We start from the raw sequence: 18,662 nt of genomic DNA, 5'->3' as shown, positions 1-18,662 counted from the left end.
TACTTAATGCTAGATTACATAAGCATCTAAGAATAAAAATTTCTTGGTCATAATGTTATCAGTATATATAGTGAAAAAATACATTTTTTCTTGCCAGTGAGTTATCAAGATGTTTTACCTGAGAAAATCCAGTAAATCAAGGCCCAGCATAAAATAAAATATGGTACACTTTTTTGAGTCCCAAGAGTATCATTATTGTGAGGAATCATTGTATTTGTCTGGACTTTCAGGCCTGGCATAATTTCAAGAGTCATGTCAGGAATCTTGTGTACCAGCTGGAAGTGTGGGCAGGTTCATTCAAAGTCATTGAAGGTAACTTTTCATTATTCATCAGTTTTTCCTTCTTATTTTGTGCCTATTTCAATGGGCACAAGTGATGTTAGCATAGTCTGATAAATCAGCCCCCAAACCAGTATTGTTATTGATGGATGGTTTACCAATACATATTTCGGGGCTGATTTATATGGCTAATATTAGCTATATTCATACATCATGTACATTTTGTACATCACAAATTTTGTTTCCATTTAAAATCTTTTATAGGACTTCATGGATTGCAATGAAATTTGGGATAAGCCTTAATATCAAGCAGGCCAAGATCAAGTTTGATTTTCACTTCTTTTTTTTCTCAGTCAGACTTGACAGAGTTATTGCTCCTGATTCATGTGACAGAAAAGACTGCTCACATTGATCAGGACAGATCAGGAGATTTCCAAAATTTGGTCATAGTTTTCATAATAGATGGAGGGTTAAATTTCATTGACCTGATTTTTAGAATATAGATTGACAAAATATACAACAATTGAACACATTTTAAATATTTTAATATTAAAATATGCACTTCATCTCATCACATCAGCCATTTTAAAGTAACTTGTTGCCTTTCATGCTCTCCTTATATGTACCACAAGCATTTTTAGCATTCTTAGGAGATCATTGCATGGATTATATTGGTGTCAGTCCTCATCAATGTTGATCTCAACACTTCGGAGGTGATATACTAGTAGTGGATCCAGGTTTCCTCTAGAGTCAGACTGAATTTACCCAGAAAGGAAAATGTGCTTTCAGTGTCTGCATTGGAATGTGTCAGTGCTAGTACAACTCTCCCGAATTCACCAAGAAGTTTAAATTGTTTCCAGTCTGTGGCTGGATTCAGATTGCTCACTGACTGCCAGAACGGTTCAACATTGGTAGTGTTTGGGTCTTATGTTTTAGTGTCAGTAAGATTCTCCACATGGAGCACAAGCACATACATTAAACCATCACACCCTTTGTATCTTCACCCTAATTTACAGACATCTTTGTTATCATCATTATCATCACAACCATCACTCTTTAATAATGACAGTCAGATCTGGAAAATGATTATCACTTGTTAGTATTACAGATTACATATACAATGACTGTTATTAACATTACAGTGGCAGCTTGTTACTGACATGTACCATGGTCTGGTTTACATTTATGTTTACAAAGGATAAATCAAGGTCAGTGGTGTTATATAAGTGGTGTTATATAAGTGGTTGCTCATGACAGCAAGTTTATGTAATATTCATATTATTATTCATATTATTCTTATTATTCTTATTTTACACAATTAAGATTATGGACAATAAAATAGTCACTATGTCAGTTACAAGTTTCTCTCTGTTTGGATTAGAACTTTTGCACTATTAGAGAGTCAGGGAACATTTTTAAAAAATTAGATTTGAAACATTATCTGCTACCAGGAACAGGAGCTTATATTTAGCTATGAAGCTGGCAAACGGTGTCTTAGCCCATGTACCTTTATCCATATTTGATTAAGATTCCACGAATGTGGATTTCAGTAATGTCATGATTAATATGCTTCTGTGAGATGGGGGTTTCTGCATGAAATGACGCTGATGTCATTCAAGCCACTATAACATATTTTAATATCAGCTTTACTAGAAGAGCTGAATGCCTTTTGGGTCCCTTCAAACTTGATTTAACTGTACTGAAATTACCATTTCCATCCATCAGTAAATTTAATGTGGTATTTCTGTTGCTTAGTTTTTGGCATTGGGAGAACACATGCTTAGACATCTCAACAAACTTTAAACACCAAAAAGTCATACTGACCATGTCTTATGCCACTTGAGCTCCTGTGTAATCTTACTATAATCAGTTTAAAATTATTAATCCTGTCCAAATTACTTTTCATCATATATAGTATAGACTAATTCATATTAACAACTTTAAGCTCTGAAGCAGAACATACCCAGAGAGAATATTCTAAGTAATGTTAATTGTTTTACACTGACTGAGCGCCTTAGTAACCCAACCATAATCAGTTAAATATCTTTAATCCTATTAAGTAGAATTGCTCCTGTTCACACATAAAATAATCCATCTCAACAAACTTTAAATACTGAAGCCAACAGACCTTGCTAACAGAAGCAAAGGGATATTAATTATTTTTTGCTGGTTGAAATTAGTAATTAAATTATCCTGCCCTGCTTAAGCTATTTCACAATGACATGATTAGAGGCAGTGTTACCCTAAATATACTACATTAAAACTAAGGTGTAAGAAGAAAAAAAATTTCAAAAATAATTTTGCATGCACATCATATTTCAGTGACTGATGGGAGATATCTCTCAACTCTGCAGACAGAAAAAACCTTCCCAACTGGGAAGTTCACAAGCATGTTGATTTACTCACAACTTTGTTGGACCATGGTTTTTTAAATTGCATTACATTCATGGGGATATTGGTGTCATATAAACACATTGCTACATTATTGATTTGCCATATATGAATGGTACAGCTTAGGGGCAAGTTTGTATTTTAAAGGTTCTTGGGTTGAGACTAATTTCTGGGCACATTGGTGTGAATAACAAAACCTAACAGGACTGTTTAACCCGAAAGTACCCCCCACCAGGCATGGTCCCTAATAATATTTATAGGTCCTGGCAATAAATTAAATGAGCTTGTAGTATGGTCATGTATCCATTGTGCATCATGCATCCTCCATCTGTTAGTAATTGCTGCTTTTGACTTTTCAAAACCAAATTTCATTGAGAGGGAGCATCCTGGCATTAAGAGCTCACAAGTTTGTACAGACTATGTTGATGTGCCATCAAATTTGGCTGCCATTAGCTAATTTATAAAAAATCTTTAAACAACTTTTTCACAAGAACTGTTAAGTAGAGTTTTACCAAATTTTACAGAAAACACTTCAGCATGAAGAGCTTCTAGATTTATACAAATCATGCATTTCCACTGTAAATTAGGCTGCTTTTGCTAAAATTAAAATAAAAGTTTAAATGATGTTTTGTCATGTTTTGAGCAGAATCTGAATTGATTTGACAGAAAACATCATGTCACAAAGAGCTTTTAAATTTATAGAAATGATGCCTTTCCACTACCAACTATAGGCACTTTTAAAACCTCTTCTCAAGAACCACTGTCAAAATTTGACCAAATTTAAAAGAAAATATTCTGTTATGAAAGACTTTAAAATTTTGTACAAGTGATGTCATTCCAGACTCAATAATGGATGCTGTGGTTAAAATATATGAGAAAACTGTGAAAAACAACTTCCCAAGAACTGCTGTGCAGAATTTAACTGAATTTAACAGAAAGCATTCTGGTATTAATGACTTAAAATTTTCAGCAAATGAGACTGATTCAACATTTGATATTTCAACCATTATTTTAATTAAAAAAATGCTTGATGCAGTTTTTTTAGAACCACACAAGAGAATTTGACCAAACTTGGCAAAAGGCATCCTTACATAAATGAGTGTCATTTTGGTTTCAATGATGCTGAATTATCTCATATATGCCCACTGTTAATTTAAAAAGAAAAAGCTTTAAATAATCTTCAAAACACATCCTGCTTAATGGAATTGGACCAGATTTCACAGAAAGCATCCTGGCATGAAGGGCTGTTGAGTCTGTAGAAATAGTACTGAGATGCTATTAGACGTAGCCATCTTTACTAAAAATATAAAAACATTAAACATTTCAACAACACCACTCAATAGAATTTGACTGAAAGCATACTAGTACAGTGTATTAAGGTCTTCCAAGTTTGTTTAATGTTTTGCAAAAAATGCCCATCTGCCATGAAATAAGCCACCACTGTTAAAAAAGAAGACTCCTTTAAACAGCAACTCAAAAAATGCTCATCAATGCTGAACAGAATTCAACCAACTTTGAATGAAATCATCATAGCATAAAGGGCTTTGAATTGATTAAATGATGCCAGTTCACTTCAAATATCAGGTTGCTTGTAGAAAACAACATTTAAACAACTTCTCAAAATCTGCTGAATAAAAGCCTTTTAAGTTTGAACAGATCATGTCTATCATCTTTCAGGTATGGCCTCTGTTATTCAAAATAGAAGAACCTTCAAAAATTATCAGGAAGTATTTTATCATAAATGGATGTAATGGTTTTGTACAAAGTATGCAGTTTTACCCTCAAATTTTCCAACCATTGGAAACATTTAAATGACATCCTATTAACTTGGCAGAACTTGATTAAATATGTCAGAAAGCATCCTGGCATGAAGCATTTTCAGAATTTGTACAAACGATTCTAATCCACTGTCAGCGGTGGCTGCAGTTTCTAAAATAAACATTTGACTTCTTCTCAAAAACCACTCCACTTCTTGAATTTGACCAAATTTTTTATCAAAAGTATCCCAGCTTGAAGGTCTTTAAAATTATAAGAAAGATTCTGATCTACTACCAAATATTGCCACTGTTATTTATAACAGGATACTTATCAAAAGAACTACTTTCAGTGTTAGACCAACTTTAAATGCAGCATCCTGGCATAAAGGCCTTTCAGTGTTGGAAACATGTTAGAGGAAACAATAGAGAAACTATGAAAAACTTTTCTAAATAGCATGTGCAATCAACAGCATTACAGAAATTTGTACAGCTAATATTGGATTTGATTATTAGGCATATGCCAGCCATGTTAGCACTGTCAGGCCCGTTTTAGCCTCTTGTTATGATATTGAATCAAGGTCAGCTTGATTACTGTATGTCAGGTCTAAATGTATCATACTGTGAAGAGAACAAAATTGTAATAGGATTGAAAAGTGTCCTTTAAACTAATCTTCGACCATATTAGCATACTAGTACTAAATTACTTATTTAAACTACAGTTGTATTTTGGGGTCTTATGTGGCACTGACAGTGGACTAAAAGTTACATTTTTGTCTAAATATTTACTTCAGTCACTTAAAATATGTAAGAATTATGTAAATATGTAAGAACTATAAAAATACATTCTTTCTTCATTGTGCAGGTCATTTTGGCAGTTCCACAGTTTCCTACTTTCGATTTCTGCGCTTTTTGATGTTTCTGAACTTGTATCTGACCCTGATTATTTTTGGGGTCGTTGTCATTCCACATTTCATTCTCCCAGATGTCTCTATTGACAACAAGCAGTACAGTGAAACATACAATTGTAGTGTGAGTTACAAGCAACACACAGAAGAACTTAAAAGAAACTCATCCAGTGCGGGAGATATAGCTCTGTCCATACTTCAGGGAACGGTAAGTATGTTTGCAGCATGTCATATGATACTTCTTGTAACAAATGGAGCTTATATAGCTAAATTGTCTTGAAATTTACTGCAAAATTTAATTTTATCCTGTAATGGAATTTTTTTACTTTTTATCTTCATGTATATATTTTAATTATATGAAGTTTATAAGACGTGCAGTTTCGATTGAAGATTTTTACATTCATCTCTTTAAAATTAGGTGTGTTTTGTTATGGTATTGCCATCCATCTGTTAGCATTTTATAATGGTTAATAGATTTTTATGGAACATTGCCAAATGTAATCATGTGAGTTGTATTCTTACCTGGAGTTTCACCTTTGAACTACTTAAGATATTTTAATTGAGCATCAGCCATTTTCAGGGTTCTCATACCACCTGGAAATCTGGAAAAGTCGGGAGAAATATCAGATTTGTTTCTGATTGGGTAAAGTTTTTTAATTTTGTAGATAAAGATCAAAGACATGGCAGGGAAAAAACGGGGAATTTTCAGCCATAACTTGATGACAGCAAAACCATTATATTGTGTCATGATTGAACTGATCATAAGTTAAATTTATTGATTTCTTGCCAGAATTTTCAGAGGTTGCAGAACTGTTTAGTCAATTGGATCATTTGGGTACTTGCCCTAAACATAATAGTCAGTCCAAGTGCTTAGGCAACTGGATTAGTCAGGAAGACTGGTTATTCATTATTCCACTCCATATCAGTATCTTTTCTTGTACAGAAGATAAGAATACCAGTCTAACATTGTGATTTTAGTAAATTGTATTGAAAAATAAAGCTCATCTTTCTCAGCCCCCCTTTAGATATGTAAAGTTAGCGAAAATATATTGATAAATCTTTGCTTTTTGTCTGGTAGTTTGCATTTGCACATGTTAAGCATTATCATCAACAGTAACCTTTGACACTTCCAGCTAGCCATTGCATTCAGTTTAGCTAAAGTACCTTGGTAAATAAGTAGAAATCTTGCAACTGTTGGTGCAATTTTCAATGCAGACTCCATACTCCTGGTGGCCATATTGAATGTCCAAAGGGGCACCATTTACATTTAGGACCAACTGGAACAATAAGAAGTCTTTTAATACAAACCCTATACCAATACACTCATATATGCCACATGGATGTATTGATGAAAGGTATTCCTGAGAATGAAAAAGATGTTTTCAAAAGTTAAGAGACTGTATTGTTTTATTCTGAGAGAAATCAGCTTCTGAACAAAACTGAGTCTGTATTTATGGATAAACTAGACATAACTAAGATTAGTATGATCGAGTACTCTTAAATGATAGAATTTAAAAAAGTGCATATTAATATAAAATGTCTAATAAAATTAGGATTTAGAGTATAAACTGTATTGTGACGTAAGAAAGCAAATTCTGTTCATGCACTTAGATTATCATTATGTTGTGCCTTTCTTTGAGTAATTCTTATTTATTACCCCTGCTGAAGGCATGGCAATTGATATAGTAATCTATGTTTCCTTATCCATCAGTGCATAGACAGGGTGGTTTCCACATTATAACCATGCTTCCTGTTTTCTCAAACCTCAGGTGGCATGCATACAGGTAGAGGCAGAAGCCTATCGATTTTGGAGCTGTGTAGTCCAAGGTCAGAGTCACTTGAACTGAAAATGTGATCTTCCTTTCTGCATGGTCAGATTTCCTTGGCTTGATTTTCATAGGTAGAAGACACATTGACAGGGGGCAATGGTCTATTGATTCTGTCACCAAAATATGAGAGTTCCAAGCCAGTAGAGCCGATATTGTAAATTTTTTGGTGGTTTTTGCTCAATATATTGAGTTTCCTGCATTCATTTTCATTAAACTTCATAGTTTAGTCTGCACTTGGGCAGAGGCACTTCTCACTGGAGTAAACATTTTCATTTTGGGTTAAGCATCATAAATCTATTATTCTTAAGATTCCTCTCCCCAACTTTTATATATCCACCTTTTGGCAGAGCACTTTATGCTTTGAATCTCTTTGTCTGCCCATTTGTCCATTTAACTCTTCCTTTTCTGCATAGTAATTTCATTTCTACAGTACCTATCTTTGCCAGGTAAGATCTTGATAAAAGAAAGAAGCATATTGATTTTGGTGTCAAAAGTTCAAAGGTCATGGTCACTGTGACTGAAAACAAAAGTGGCTTCTATTCAGTAACATTAGTTATTATATGCTCATTTTTTTTCCCCGTTAACTTTACATTGTCAGAATCGTGCAATATTACCTGATATTGAACCCGCATGCCAATACACATGTAGCATTCACATGCATAAAGAAACTACTTTCTGCTGTAAACAAACAGTGGACACAGATGCCAGCACTTTTGATTTGTAAACAAATCATGTACACTCGCGTAGAGGTGCTTTACATTGTGGTTGTTTAAATTTGTTTCTGAATGAACTCAAACAGACGTTTCGTGGACTGCCACATACCAGCTGCTTTGGCACATTCTGCATTGATACAATGTTTCAGATTTAGGCTAGCTACAGTATACAACAAATGCAAGATAAGGTCCTTACAAATAACATACAAGTGACAAGTCATATACTGTCTTCTTTAGCTGGTGATAAGAATGGCAAACAAATATACCGGGTACTTACAGTTTTACATCCTGAATTTCCACAAAATGTACTTTCTTAGTTCTGCAAATCCAAATTACATGAGCCATGTCATAGGTTCTCAATCTGTATTACACATTTCGAAATTGTACTGTGATTTCGATGATAAGTGCAATTACATCCTCCTTACTGCACTCAAAATGAAATAAGCATTAATTTCCATAGCGTCTTTTTGATAATTGCAATTGAAAGACTTCATATTTTTCTCACATTATGATTTCAAACATTCAATGACAGAAACAGAAACACATTTGCAGATGTCAACACGCTTCTCCCTAGCTTCTTCAATCCAGTGTGCTTCATGTGGAATTGTCACATACAAATCCAGTCCATAATCATGAAATTTTCTAGAATCGAGAAAAATACCAAAATCTATTCATTCCAGATCAGATGGAAAAGTTGTTGCAATGCACATTCATTCACAATATAACTCCAAATTTCACCTTTAACTAGACACACTTTTTTCTTTCGAAACTTATGTCAAGTGCTCAACTAAGTTCAAATTTATCTGGGCAGAGTTATGTGTGCAGTAATAAAATTGTTGTGTAATGATAAATATGCGTTTGTATATTTAGTTTGGAATACTGCATGCATTCATTTACGTTGTTTCTTGTAGTGTATTTTGTTTATATAATTAAGCCTTAGGTAGAATTAAAAAATGAGAATATAATGAAAAGGTTACTGCATTTGTATGGGAAAATATGAACTCGTTTTGTTGGAAGGATATACTGCACTCCCAAGGTCGTGCAGTATTCCATCCAAAAAACTTGTTCATATTTTCCCATACAAATGCAGTAACCTATAATTCTACATCATTGACTTAGACTTGGACCAAACTTTGTGGATAACATGCACTTAGTTTAAGAAAGAAATCTGTTGATTGTTTGAGCCCAAAAGGTCAGATATCAAGGTCACTGCAGCTGAATAAAGAAACAATGTTGAAAAATAAAGAAGCCTGTTGATTTTGGGATCATAAGTCAAAGGTCAAGGCAGCTATGACTAAAAGAAGAAAAATGGCTTTTGTAGAATAATTTGATTTCAATATCATAAATTTTTGTTCTAGTGTGAGTTCTTTGACCGGTCTTGGTAGATGGTTTGTATTTAGAATAGTAAAGAAACCTATAAATTATGTGTTTAAAGGTCAGAAGTCATAGTAATGGCAAGTCTAATAAGAGTTTATGACCACATACCTGACCAAAGGTTGAGATCATTCAAATTTTTGCTCAATAATCTGAAGGGTCAAGTGTGCCCTATTGGCACCTATGTAAAGGACTATTAATCATGTGATGGGTATATAATGTACCATTCACAATTATTTTCTTATCAACATACAGTTGCATTACATTTGAGAAAGACTAACTTCTGATTGTGTCAGCAGTTGATAGATCAAAGGCCAAGGTCATGTTGTCATCAAATTGCAGTATTATGTTCATGAAATAGTTATGGAAGATTGAGTGAAGCAGCCATTCATCTGATGGCTCTTTTGTTTCCTTGAATGGTACGTAACTCACTATGGGGGCCCTGAGTGGCCAAGTGGTCTAAAGTGCTCACCGTTCTGGAGCACTGCCTTCTCACCTCTGTCTGCATGGGTTCAAGTCTCAGGTTCCACTAACATGGGTACGTGAGAAAGCCTGCCAGTAGCTTCTCATGGGTTGGTGGTTCTTCCTAGGGTTTTCCAGGGTTCTTCCTCCACCAGTTATACTGGCCAGCATGTATAGCATATCTTGTGCTGAAAAATTGCATTAAACCCTACAACAACAACAACATGTAACTCACTGTAAGTTTTCCCGGTAATTTGAGCAGTCCCTCCAGCCAATCATGAATGGTAAAGAATTTGATTCCACTTTAGATAGTTTATGCATTTGTGATTGTTCCAGATCAATTACTTGTTGATCATGGGTTGGAGGTGCATATAAAAGAGTTAAATCTCATCAGTAGTTCTGGAAAATATTCATAATATTTCTCAAGTTTAACAGAAAAACATAATGTAAGTTAAGTTCTTTGTGTTTTCAGGGTTTGTTGGAGAACACAGTGCTGTTCTACGGGAACTACTACAATATGAGTCTATCAGTACCAATTGGAGGAGTACAGACATACAACATGTCCCTTGCCTACCTCATGGCCACTGGTGCTACATTTGTACTCAGCTTCCTGTTGCTTGTCAAGAAGTAATATACCTTTATTTATTTCTCTCACCTTTAAATTGCAACACATAGATTTCACCTTTCTGGCAGTGACAGCATAGTGCAGTCTGTGTAAACAATAAGATTTCCAAAAAAGATTTTGAAAAGTTATACATCATCAGTGTACCTGTCTCCTTTTTCAGTTGAAATCATGCTTAAAATTTTTATCCTGATATGCTTCCATACCTAGAACAATGACATTGATGGTGTCAACATTAAAATTTTATATTAATGGTTTTGAAAGTCATACATCATATGTACCATTTATTAGCTGTACTTAATGTATAATATTACTCATTGTCACAAGTGGAGGAGCTGAGCTGGGAGGTAAGGGAGACTGGCAAAAGGTCATGATGTTGTATGAATGGGTAAGTTGAATGTTGTTTCTAATACACACACCCTCCCCCATTTGGAAAATGTAACATCCCCAGGGGCATTAATTAGGGAATGTATGGTACACCTTCTATTAAATGAATAAAGATGTTAAAAATTTCTGTCTGTGAATGTTCACATTTCAACCAGTAGGATATCAGTTCCACTGTAGACTCCTTTCTTTGAGATGAGTGGGTAAATTTCTTTGCTTGTAAAGACTCAACAGTTTGTTGAAGTCGTTAGTTTCATTGTCTAGTGGAATTTGGTCATTTCTTGCAGAAGTATATGACCATTCGTGCACACAGTTAAGAAGATATATAGAAATGCAATTGTAAAATATTTATTTTCTGTCATCTTGGTAACATGAAATGTAGAATCATATATAAGGAAGTTTATATGTACATAATCTGCAGCCAGCTTGTTTAATTCATTAATAATCACATTTTTTTCTATTATGATTGTTGAGCTTGATTAATAGTTATAAATATTTTTTTAAAATAGTGATTAAAAGTAATCAAATAACTAATAATTAAAGCCGTTAGTTTTACTGTGATTAATCAATTACTAATAATTAGGCTTGAAAACTATGTAAGGTTCATAGATTAGCTTAGTCTAGAATGTGAAAGATGCTGGAGCACCCAAAACAAGAAGTGAAGAAATGACAAGAAAAAGGAAACAAAACTCTTGCTTCTGTGACTACCATTTTACAGATCATGAGACATTTACTTAAGAGATATTTAACTTTTGAGGTCTGATTTAAATTGATACTGTGGGTTTTTCATCATAAATGCAACACTGCTCAATACACCACTTCCTCGATAACTTGACGCTCTAATAACTTGCAAACCTGCTTATAACACAAGGTCAGGCATGGATCCCATCTTTTTTAACTAGAAATTACCCAAAAATTGACCCCTATTTGTTGAACTTTAAGAAAATCACGATCACAATTGGTAACTGAAACTTTGATATGTCACTCATTGTATCATCGAAAACTGAAAACTGTAGATAGGAATGGGAAATTTTAATCAACATTATGAAATTGTCAACTTTTAATCAGTCTTAAATGTTTTTACATTTTCTATCCAAACAAAATTCTTAAAATATTGTAAATAAAATTCAACGAATAAAAATGTCACTTACGTCTACTAAAGGCAGTACTTTCATGAATAAAAGCCAATAAAATAAGTTTTTTTATCAAGTGATATTTGTATTTTAGCTCAATCTTTTACTTGGGTATTTTGTAATGATGATAGTTGCAATGTGCCCTCTAGTATTAAAACATAAAATGTGTCAATCTACTGTAACAGCTATGTCAGCGAGCATTTCTCTGATAACCTAAGTGGCGACCATGTTTTGAAATCTGACTTAAGAACAGGGTTCCCACGCTGCCAGGAAATCAGGAAAAAGTTGGGAGAAATTTTTAAAAAATTCCCAACCGTGAAAAGTCCTTGAATTTTGCAAATATTGACGAAAGTTTGGAAAAACCTAGGAATTTTCCCCCACAACATGACGCCCGAAACAATTATGTAATTGAGTCGTAACTGAACTGATTGTGAGTTTAATTTGTCGATTTCTTACCAGAATATTAGAAGGTTGCAGTATGGATCATTTGGGTGCTTGCCATAAATATATTTGTTCATACAATCCAAACACTCATTGGATTAGATTCACCTAGTAGACTTTTTGTTTCAAAGACAGGTCGATATCCGTATTTTTTAAATTTATTATGGAAGGTATGAAAACCAGTCTAGCATCACAAGAGGCCAACATGGTGGCGTTAAAGCATAGCCCTTTAGCGGATGGGCTAGCAAACTTAAACATTGTTAAATCGAGTTATACCTGCATGAAATCGATATGAAAATTATTTATTTTCTAGGAAATTGCTAGAGTATTAAAATCATTATGTCTTTAATCTACTGAAAGACGATGAAACTAATGCGTTGATGAAATTTGAGCTGGTACTAGCGATTTCGATAGCATATCGCACGAGCACACAGAATCTCACAACCATCATTTTCAAATATTGTAGGAAAAAAAAATTAAATGAAAGCCGTATACTGGTTGTAATAAAAATACAAAAATAAAAGAGCACAAAATTCTCTATATTTATTCCAAGACCAACTTCAGAGTTTTGTTGTATCATGTTATTACCACGTTGACATGTGCTCTCTCATGAAGCAGGTAACCAGACTACTCTGCTTGACGAATCAGACTGGCCAAGTTTCTTGTAGTTGTTCTCGAAATAAATATGTTGAGAATTATATGTTCTTTCTGATTTTTACAGAAGGTATCAGACTTTCATTTAATATAATTGAAATTTTGCACAACAACATTAAAAATGAGTTTGTTGTTGATATCACGTGACTAATGGACTTCCGATGTCGTTGTTTGAGATATGTGAAGTAATGTGACTATTAACGCAAATGGCGAGTACCGGGTCAGGTTTCATCTATGCTGAGTTTCGTCTAGTCTGTCAGCGGGTTAAAGACATAACGATTATAATACTTGCCATTTTTGAGAAAATAAATAATTTTCCTATTGATTTCATGCAGGTATAAGTCGATATAACCTAGTTTAAATTTGGTAGGCCTGCTGGTAAGCTATCTTACTGTGGCGGCAGATTCCAAATTTGTTATGTAATTACTCTGAACCCACACTACATATCCAAAATGTCCAAATCTGAAAAATAGGGTTGGAATATTCGGCGGAAACCTGGATTAGAAAACTTTCGAATCTCTGACCTGAATTTTGGTGCGAAACTATTACACAGTGACATGTAGCTTAAAGCATTGGTTTCAGATCTTAAATGGAACGCATGAGAAATAGGAAATTGTCGACCCTTTTATTATATATTAAGAAACGATGATAGCCCATGTATCAGTACAGGTTTGGGGACTGGTTTATTGAACCACAAGAAAAGTTGATTTTACAGAAAATTCAGTCCTTGCTTATACAACAGTATATAATTTTGAAGGTCTTTTGTCAAAATTTAAATCAACCCTTTTGTAAATCATCAGTCTTTAAAAGATGGAATTTTTAACCAAATAGTCTTAATGAGTTTAGGTTGGTTGAAAAGTCTTGTGAGATTTTATTGGCACACATAATTTCAGGGTTAAACTTTTTTCGTAACAAGATAAGATTCTAAAATTTTGCATTTATTGTTTTTTTTTTATACTGTAGTAGGAAATGTTTACATTGTATAACATGCACACATATTGGTCTAGAATTCTTTGGAATTAAAGGTTTGAAAGGAAACAAAATAATTTATGCTTATTATGTTGTTTCCATGTAGCAATATAATGCAGGTCAGCAAATTAAAGTTAGAATTTGTATTCTGTACATTGAAATGGCTTTAAATGCCATTTTATGGGAATATAGTCAAATTTGTTTCGTTTGGCTCATTTTGTGGTTTTGTACATGATCGTCTTTTTTGACATATATGTTTTGGAGAGTCTTGAAAGAAAAACATCTTCAGATTTGGAAACTGCATGTTTTATAATCCAAAATGTTCTTTAATTCCATTCAGTAATGGTCATATGTTAACCTTAAAAAAATTAATTTCATCCTGGAAAAAAACTGGAAATGTATACTTAGAAAAGCGTGGGAACCATGTACAAAGTATTTTTTGTATTGTTGCATTGAATTAGAAGCTGACCTGCTTTGTGTTATCATGTTAACTGCATCTTTTGTATTAAATAAAGGATGTGGAACAAAAGAATTGATAAAAGGCATTGAAATCCTATATGCATAAGATCTAGCGGCCTCTGTCACATGTCAAATGAACTGAATTCAGTTGATGAATCGAACACTTATAAATATTATTGTGCACTTAATATAATTAGACGACCTAAAATTAAGCTATTCAATCATAATTATGGTCAAAGGTTGCAAGGCAACCAAATGAAATGAACACTTGGTGAAATAAAGAGTATTGTTTCACAGATAGAGATTATTGAGAAGCAAGTTTCAGAAAAATCCTAAATTGGTGTTTACAGATATCCTCAAGGATGAGATGTAGTTCACTATTACTGGCAATGAAATCATGGCATCATTATTTTACTAACTGTAAAGTACAAAAATTTAATTTCAACATCAAGAATTGTTACATGAAATAAATGTTGCTAGTTTAAAAAAAAAGGAATTTTGTTTTGTGTTGTATCAACAAGTAATCTGCTTCTCTACTTCTTAAACTCCCTGCTTCCAGCTCAGCTATAACATAATAAGCACAGAAGTAGACTGTTAACAATGGTTTTTGCGTACGTGTGAAGGTTGTTGAAACCAGTTGGAGTAATGTTAACGATCTTTCAGATGTTGGGCATCTTGAAAATAAATCTAATTTATACAGAATAATGATTAACTTTCTTAGAAAATGCACTTTATTGACAATTATTCTCAAAGCGATTGTACAACGAGTATTCAACCATCAAACAGCCCAGTTTCTCTGCACACCCATGCTTTTGTCCAGCGATATTGCATCACTTTTTTTTTCAGAGGTCCCTTTGTAACTCATGCCCTCCCTTTTAGTGCTGTTTATGTTTTTGAACCCCATTGTGCATGAGTTATTGAGGGAGATGTGTATTGAGCTATAAAACATTTGTTCAGTCTTGTTTTTAACAAAGGAATTTAGGTACTCTGTCACTAGCAGAAACTAAGAGAGTTGTCTGGGTATGTTTCAGTTCTGCTAAAGGTGTGAAGCAGGGTATTTTGGAAACCTCAGGTGGGAGCCTGTCCCACCAGTTCTTTAACAAGGTATTTGGTGGTTGGGACTTTTGTGTATCCAGTGAATCTACAGCTTCCATCAAACACAAGAGTCTGAAACTTGAACTGGAGGTAATGAATAGATTTCTGTGCTGGTAAGACCATTGAAAGAAAAGTATATAATAGTGAAAGTTATGTTTGAAACTGTCCATGAGACAAGTGGTATATATATATACACAGTTCAGAACATGTTTCTTAATGCTTAATCTATATATGTATGCCTGACTAGATGACAGATTTCCTTCAAATAGACTTCAAGACTTTATATAGAAATTTGTATGAGGACTAGAAAAAGAAAAAAAAAATATTATTTGGAATTGTCAATGACCTTAGAGAGTTCAGAAGCATATTACAACTAGGCTTGGAATCTGAGCATATTTCTTAATATTTAATCTTTATATTTATGTCTCTAGAGGACAAATTATCTTGTGATTGACACTAAGCCTTTAAATAGAAATTATAAGTTTTTTTTTTAAGGTACCTTGCCTTTTAGAGAGGGACAATTTTAGATGAGCTGATTAATGATTTTGAAAGTTTAGTTGAGATATTCAGTTACTTGTAAAGCTGACCTCAGATGGTTTAGATGCCTTCCATTTTCCTCCAGGAAAGGCAGCATTTAAGATTATGTGAATGTCATTGGAAAAAAGAGTAAAATTAGGAGACACATTTTGTATTATAAGAAACTATGAAAATGCAAATGCAGATTTTGCTGTATGACAGGAAAACTTGAGAGATATATTGTTTTCTGATTTTGAAATTTGGTTAGGATTGAATAGCACTTGCTTTTCATCTATTTTAATCACCATGCTTGAGCATCAGATTTAGGGATATTTTGATATCCCCTCCACCCATCTGCTGATTTACTGCCACCAATGCTTGCTAAAGCACTTAATGAATGATATCGAAATTATTATTTCAGTGCATTATGTTGTTAATATTGGCTTTGTGTGTTCATATATCTGAAAATGATACTCAGTTGGTAATAATAGCATGTCATTGTTTTAGCTCACATCTGTGAATTGTAGAGCTATTGTACATTGCTGGCATTAGTGCTTGCTTCTGCATATATAAAAGCATATATATAACTACAGTCTCACTGTGTCTCACCCATTCCTTTTTCCTATATCCTCGGCAACAGTTTGGAGTGGGTTTTATAATACCTCATTTTGGTGATAAAAAAGTCATTACAACAAAATTTCCACTTTCTCACCTTCATAACCCTACGTTGGTCCAGCTGTCTGTGTATAGGATATTGCTCCATGTGTTGGGCTACTCTGTTTATTTGTTTCCTTAGTGACTTATAATGAAGCCAGAAGACCTTGGTTCCATTGCCTTTTTGTATAGTGGTGTAAATTTCTTGCAGTGGTTACCATCTTGATCCGGTGTGATCTGTTCATTAATCCAGTACAGTTTATTCATGACTGTAATGGATGTATGTTGGACCTGCTCCATCTAGATATAGTGCATAATTCTTACAACAGTAACCCACTTTCCTTTCATTTATATATCACGAGAAGTGAGATCATTTCTCATTTGATTTTTCTGGTCAACTTGATGATCTAGTTTTTCCTTCTTTCTGTCACTAAGACAGAAAAACTCTTAGTTTTAAAACTGGTTTATAAATTCTCCATGTGTTTTTGAACAATAGACTCACACTGCTTCTTTAAGCCCAACAGGTTAAATTTATATTGTAGGGGTAAGTGTGTATTATAACAATAATTAGACAGCAGACTTCTTACTGTATGCACTTTATGGAAGACCTTAGCTGGAGTTGCTAATCATTGGGTAATCACTTTAGCATGAACTGTGCTGGTAGTACTGGTTAAGGTTATTCAAAGCTTGTGACTTTCACTCAGTAAATTTTGACCTTTAAGGCATGGACAACATTAATGGCTTCTGCAGCAGATGTAAAGAAAATAATTTTTCAAAATAAGAAAAACAAACTTAATCTTTGTTTTTTACCACCTTTTGCACCTCAACTTTGATATCATAGAAAATAATGGTTTTTTTTAATTATTATTTTACATTTTGAATGCATGCAGCTGACGTAGTATATTGTATGTATATGTACATTGTAAACAGCATGTCAGCACAATACTGGTTATATGGTGTCTAGTAAATGTTAAATTTTAATGATGTGAAGATAATATTCTAAAAGAAACTTATAAAGAAGCTAAATTTTAATTGTGAAAATCACTTTTGTCGGAATTTAATGCTGCATGATACTTTTTCCAGCAGCTACAAGAGGCAACTTAAAGCAACACAGAGGTGATCTCATTAATTAGTTTTTATAGTTTCCCTTTAAAATCTGTATAATTGTGAAAAATATGCATGGGATGCCTATAGTAGTGATATGGTAATGGTAAGCTATAGGAGTATATTTGTTTGCTCCCTACGTTGAGGTTCCAGAGGAAGGGGTCAAAAGTCAGTGCACAGAAATGTCAATAACAGCAGCTTGTTTAAACTATATGTTAGTCAGAAGTATACATGCCTAAAGACACATTATTTATAATGGATTTAGGGTTACGGCCCAAAGACAGTCATTCAGGAGTGGAATGGAGTGCCAGATCATGGGTGGGGTGGGAGAAGGGTAAAATGTAATACAAAGCATTGAAATGAAATCTGTTTAGTCTTCTGTATAAGTTTAGTTAGTAGAAATTAAAGAGTTCCCTTAAAATAAGCAACATTTAAAGTTGACCTCTGTGGGTTTTTTTCAGACTGACCTGGAGTACCAGAGGTTGTACTGGAAGAAGCAGAGCAGGACAGCTAAGGAGAAGTTAAAGCTGGTTTTCATCCGACTTTTGATCAATTTGCTCTGCTTTGGAATCTTGGGGGCATCTCTGTACCTTATCTTCTATGTGAATGAGAAGTTGATAGTTGTGAGTGATAGATATAATCTCAGTTTACTGTTAGTGAGCACTAGCATTCAGATAATTACTGATGAACATCAGAACAAGAAAGTAGAAAATGAAACTTAAATGAATGATATTAATGCTCTAGTAAACTAAACATTTGATCAAAATCTAAAATAAGTGAAGTAATTGTTCTATTAAACTTAAGAACTCTTTTCAACCTTATTGAAAACAAGGGATACATGTATTAATAAAATTAACAAAGTTTTAATTTTGGAGGTGCCATCTTCAGAGGTCTCAGCTTTAAGAGATCAACTGTTACCAT

The 18,662-nt window shown here is 33.7% G+C and overlaps 1 protein-coding gene across 1 annotated transcript in view; it reads left to right on the top strand.

Moving 5' to 3' along the window:
- LOC149803116 (transmembrane channel-like protein 7) overlaps nt 1-18,662 on the top strand; it is an 89,371-nt gene that overhangs the window by 16,285 nt on the left and 54,424 nt on the right. The window contains exons 3-7 of the mRNA XM_089952721.1: nt 231-312; nt 5,290-5,540; nt 10,183-10,337; nt 15,404-15,557; nt 18,203-18,364. Coding sequence (XP_089808847.1) covers nt 231-312; nt 5,290-5,540; nt 10,183-10,337; nt 15,404-15,557; nt 18,203-18,364 — 804 coding nt within the window. The remainder of the gene's footprint in view (nt 1-230; nt 313-5,289; nt 5,541-10,182; nt 10,338-15,403; nt 15,558-18,202; nt 18,365-18,662) is intronic.

The sequence above is a fragment of the Sinohyriopsis cumingii genome, chromosome 3 (assembly GCF_028554795.1).
Source record: "Sinohyriopsis cumingii isolate HCF-2022 chromosome 3, ASM2855479v2, whole genome shotgun sequence".
NCBI lineage: Eukaryota > Metazoa > Mollusca > Bivalvia > Unionida > Unionidae > Sinohyriopsis > Sinohyriopsis cumingii.
The sequence above is the reverse complement of the archived record's forward strand: the minus strand, read 5'-3'. Positions and strand labels throughout refer to the sequence as shown.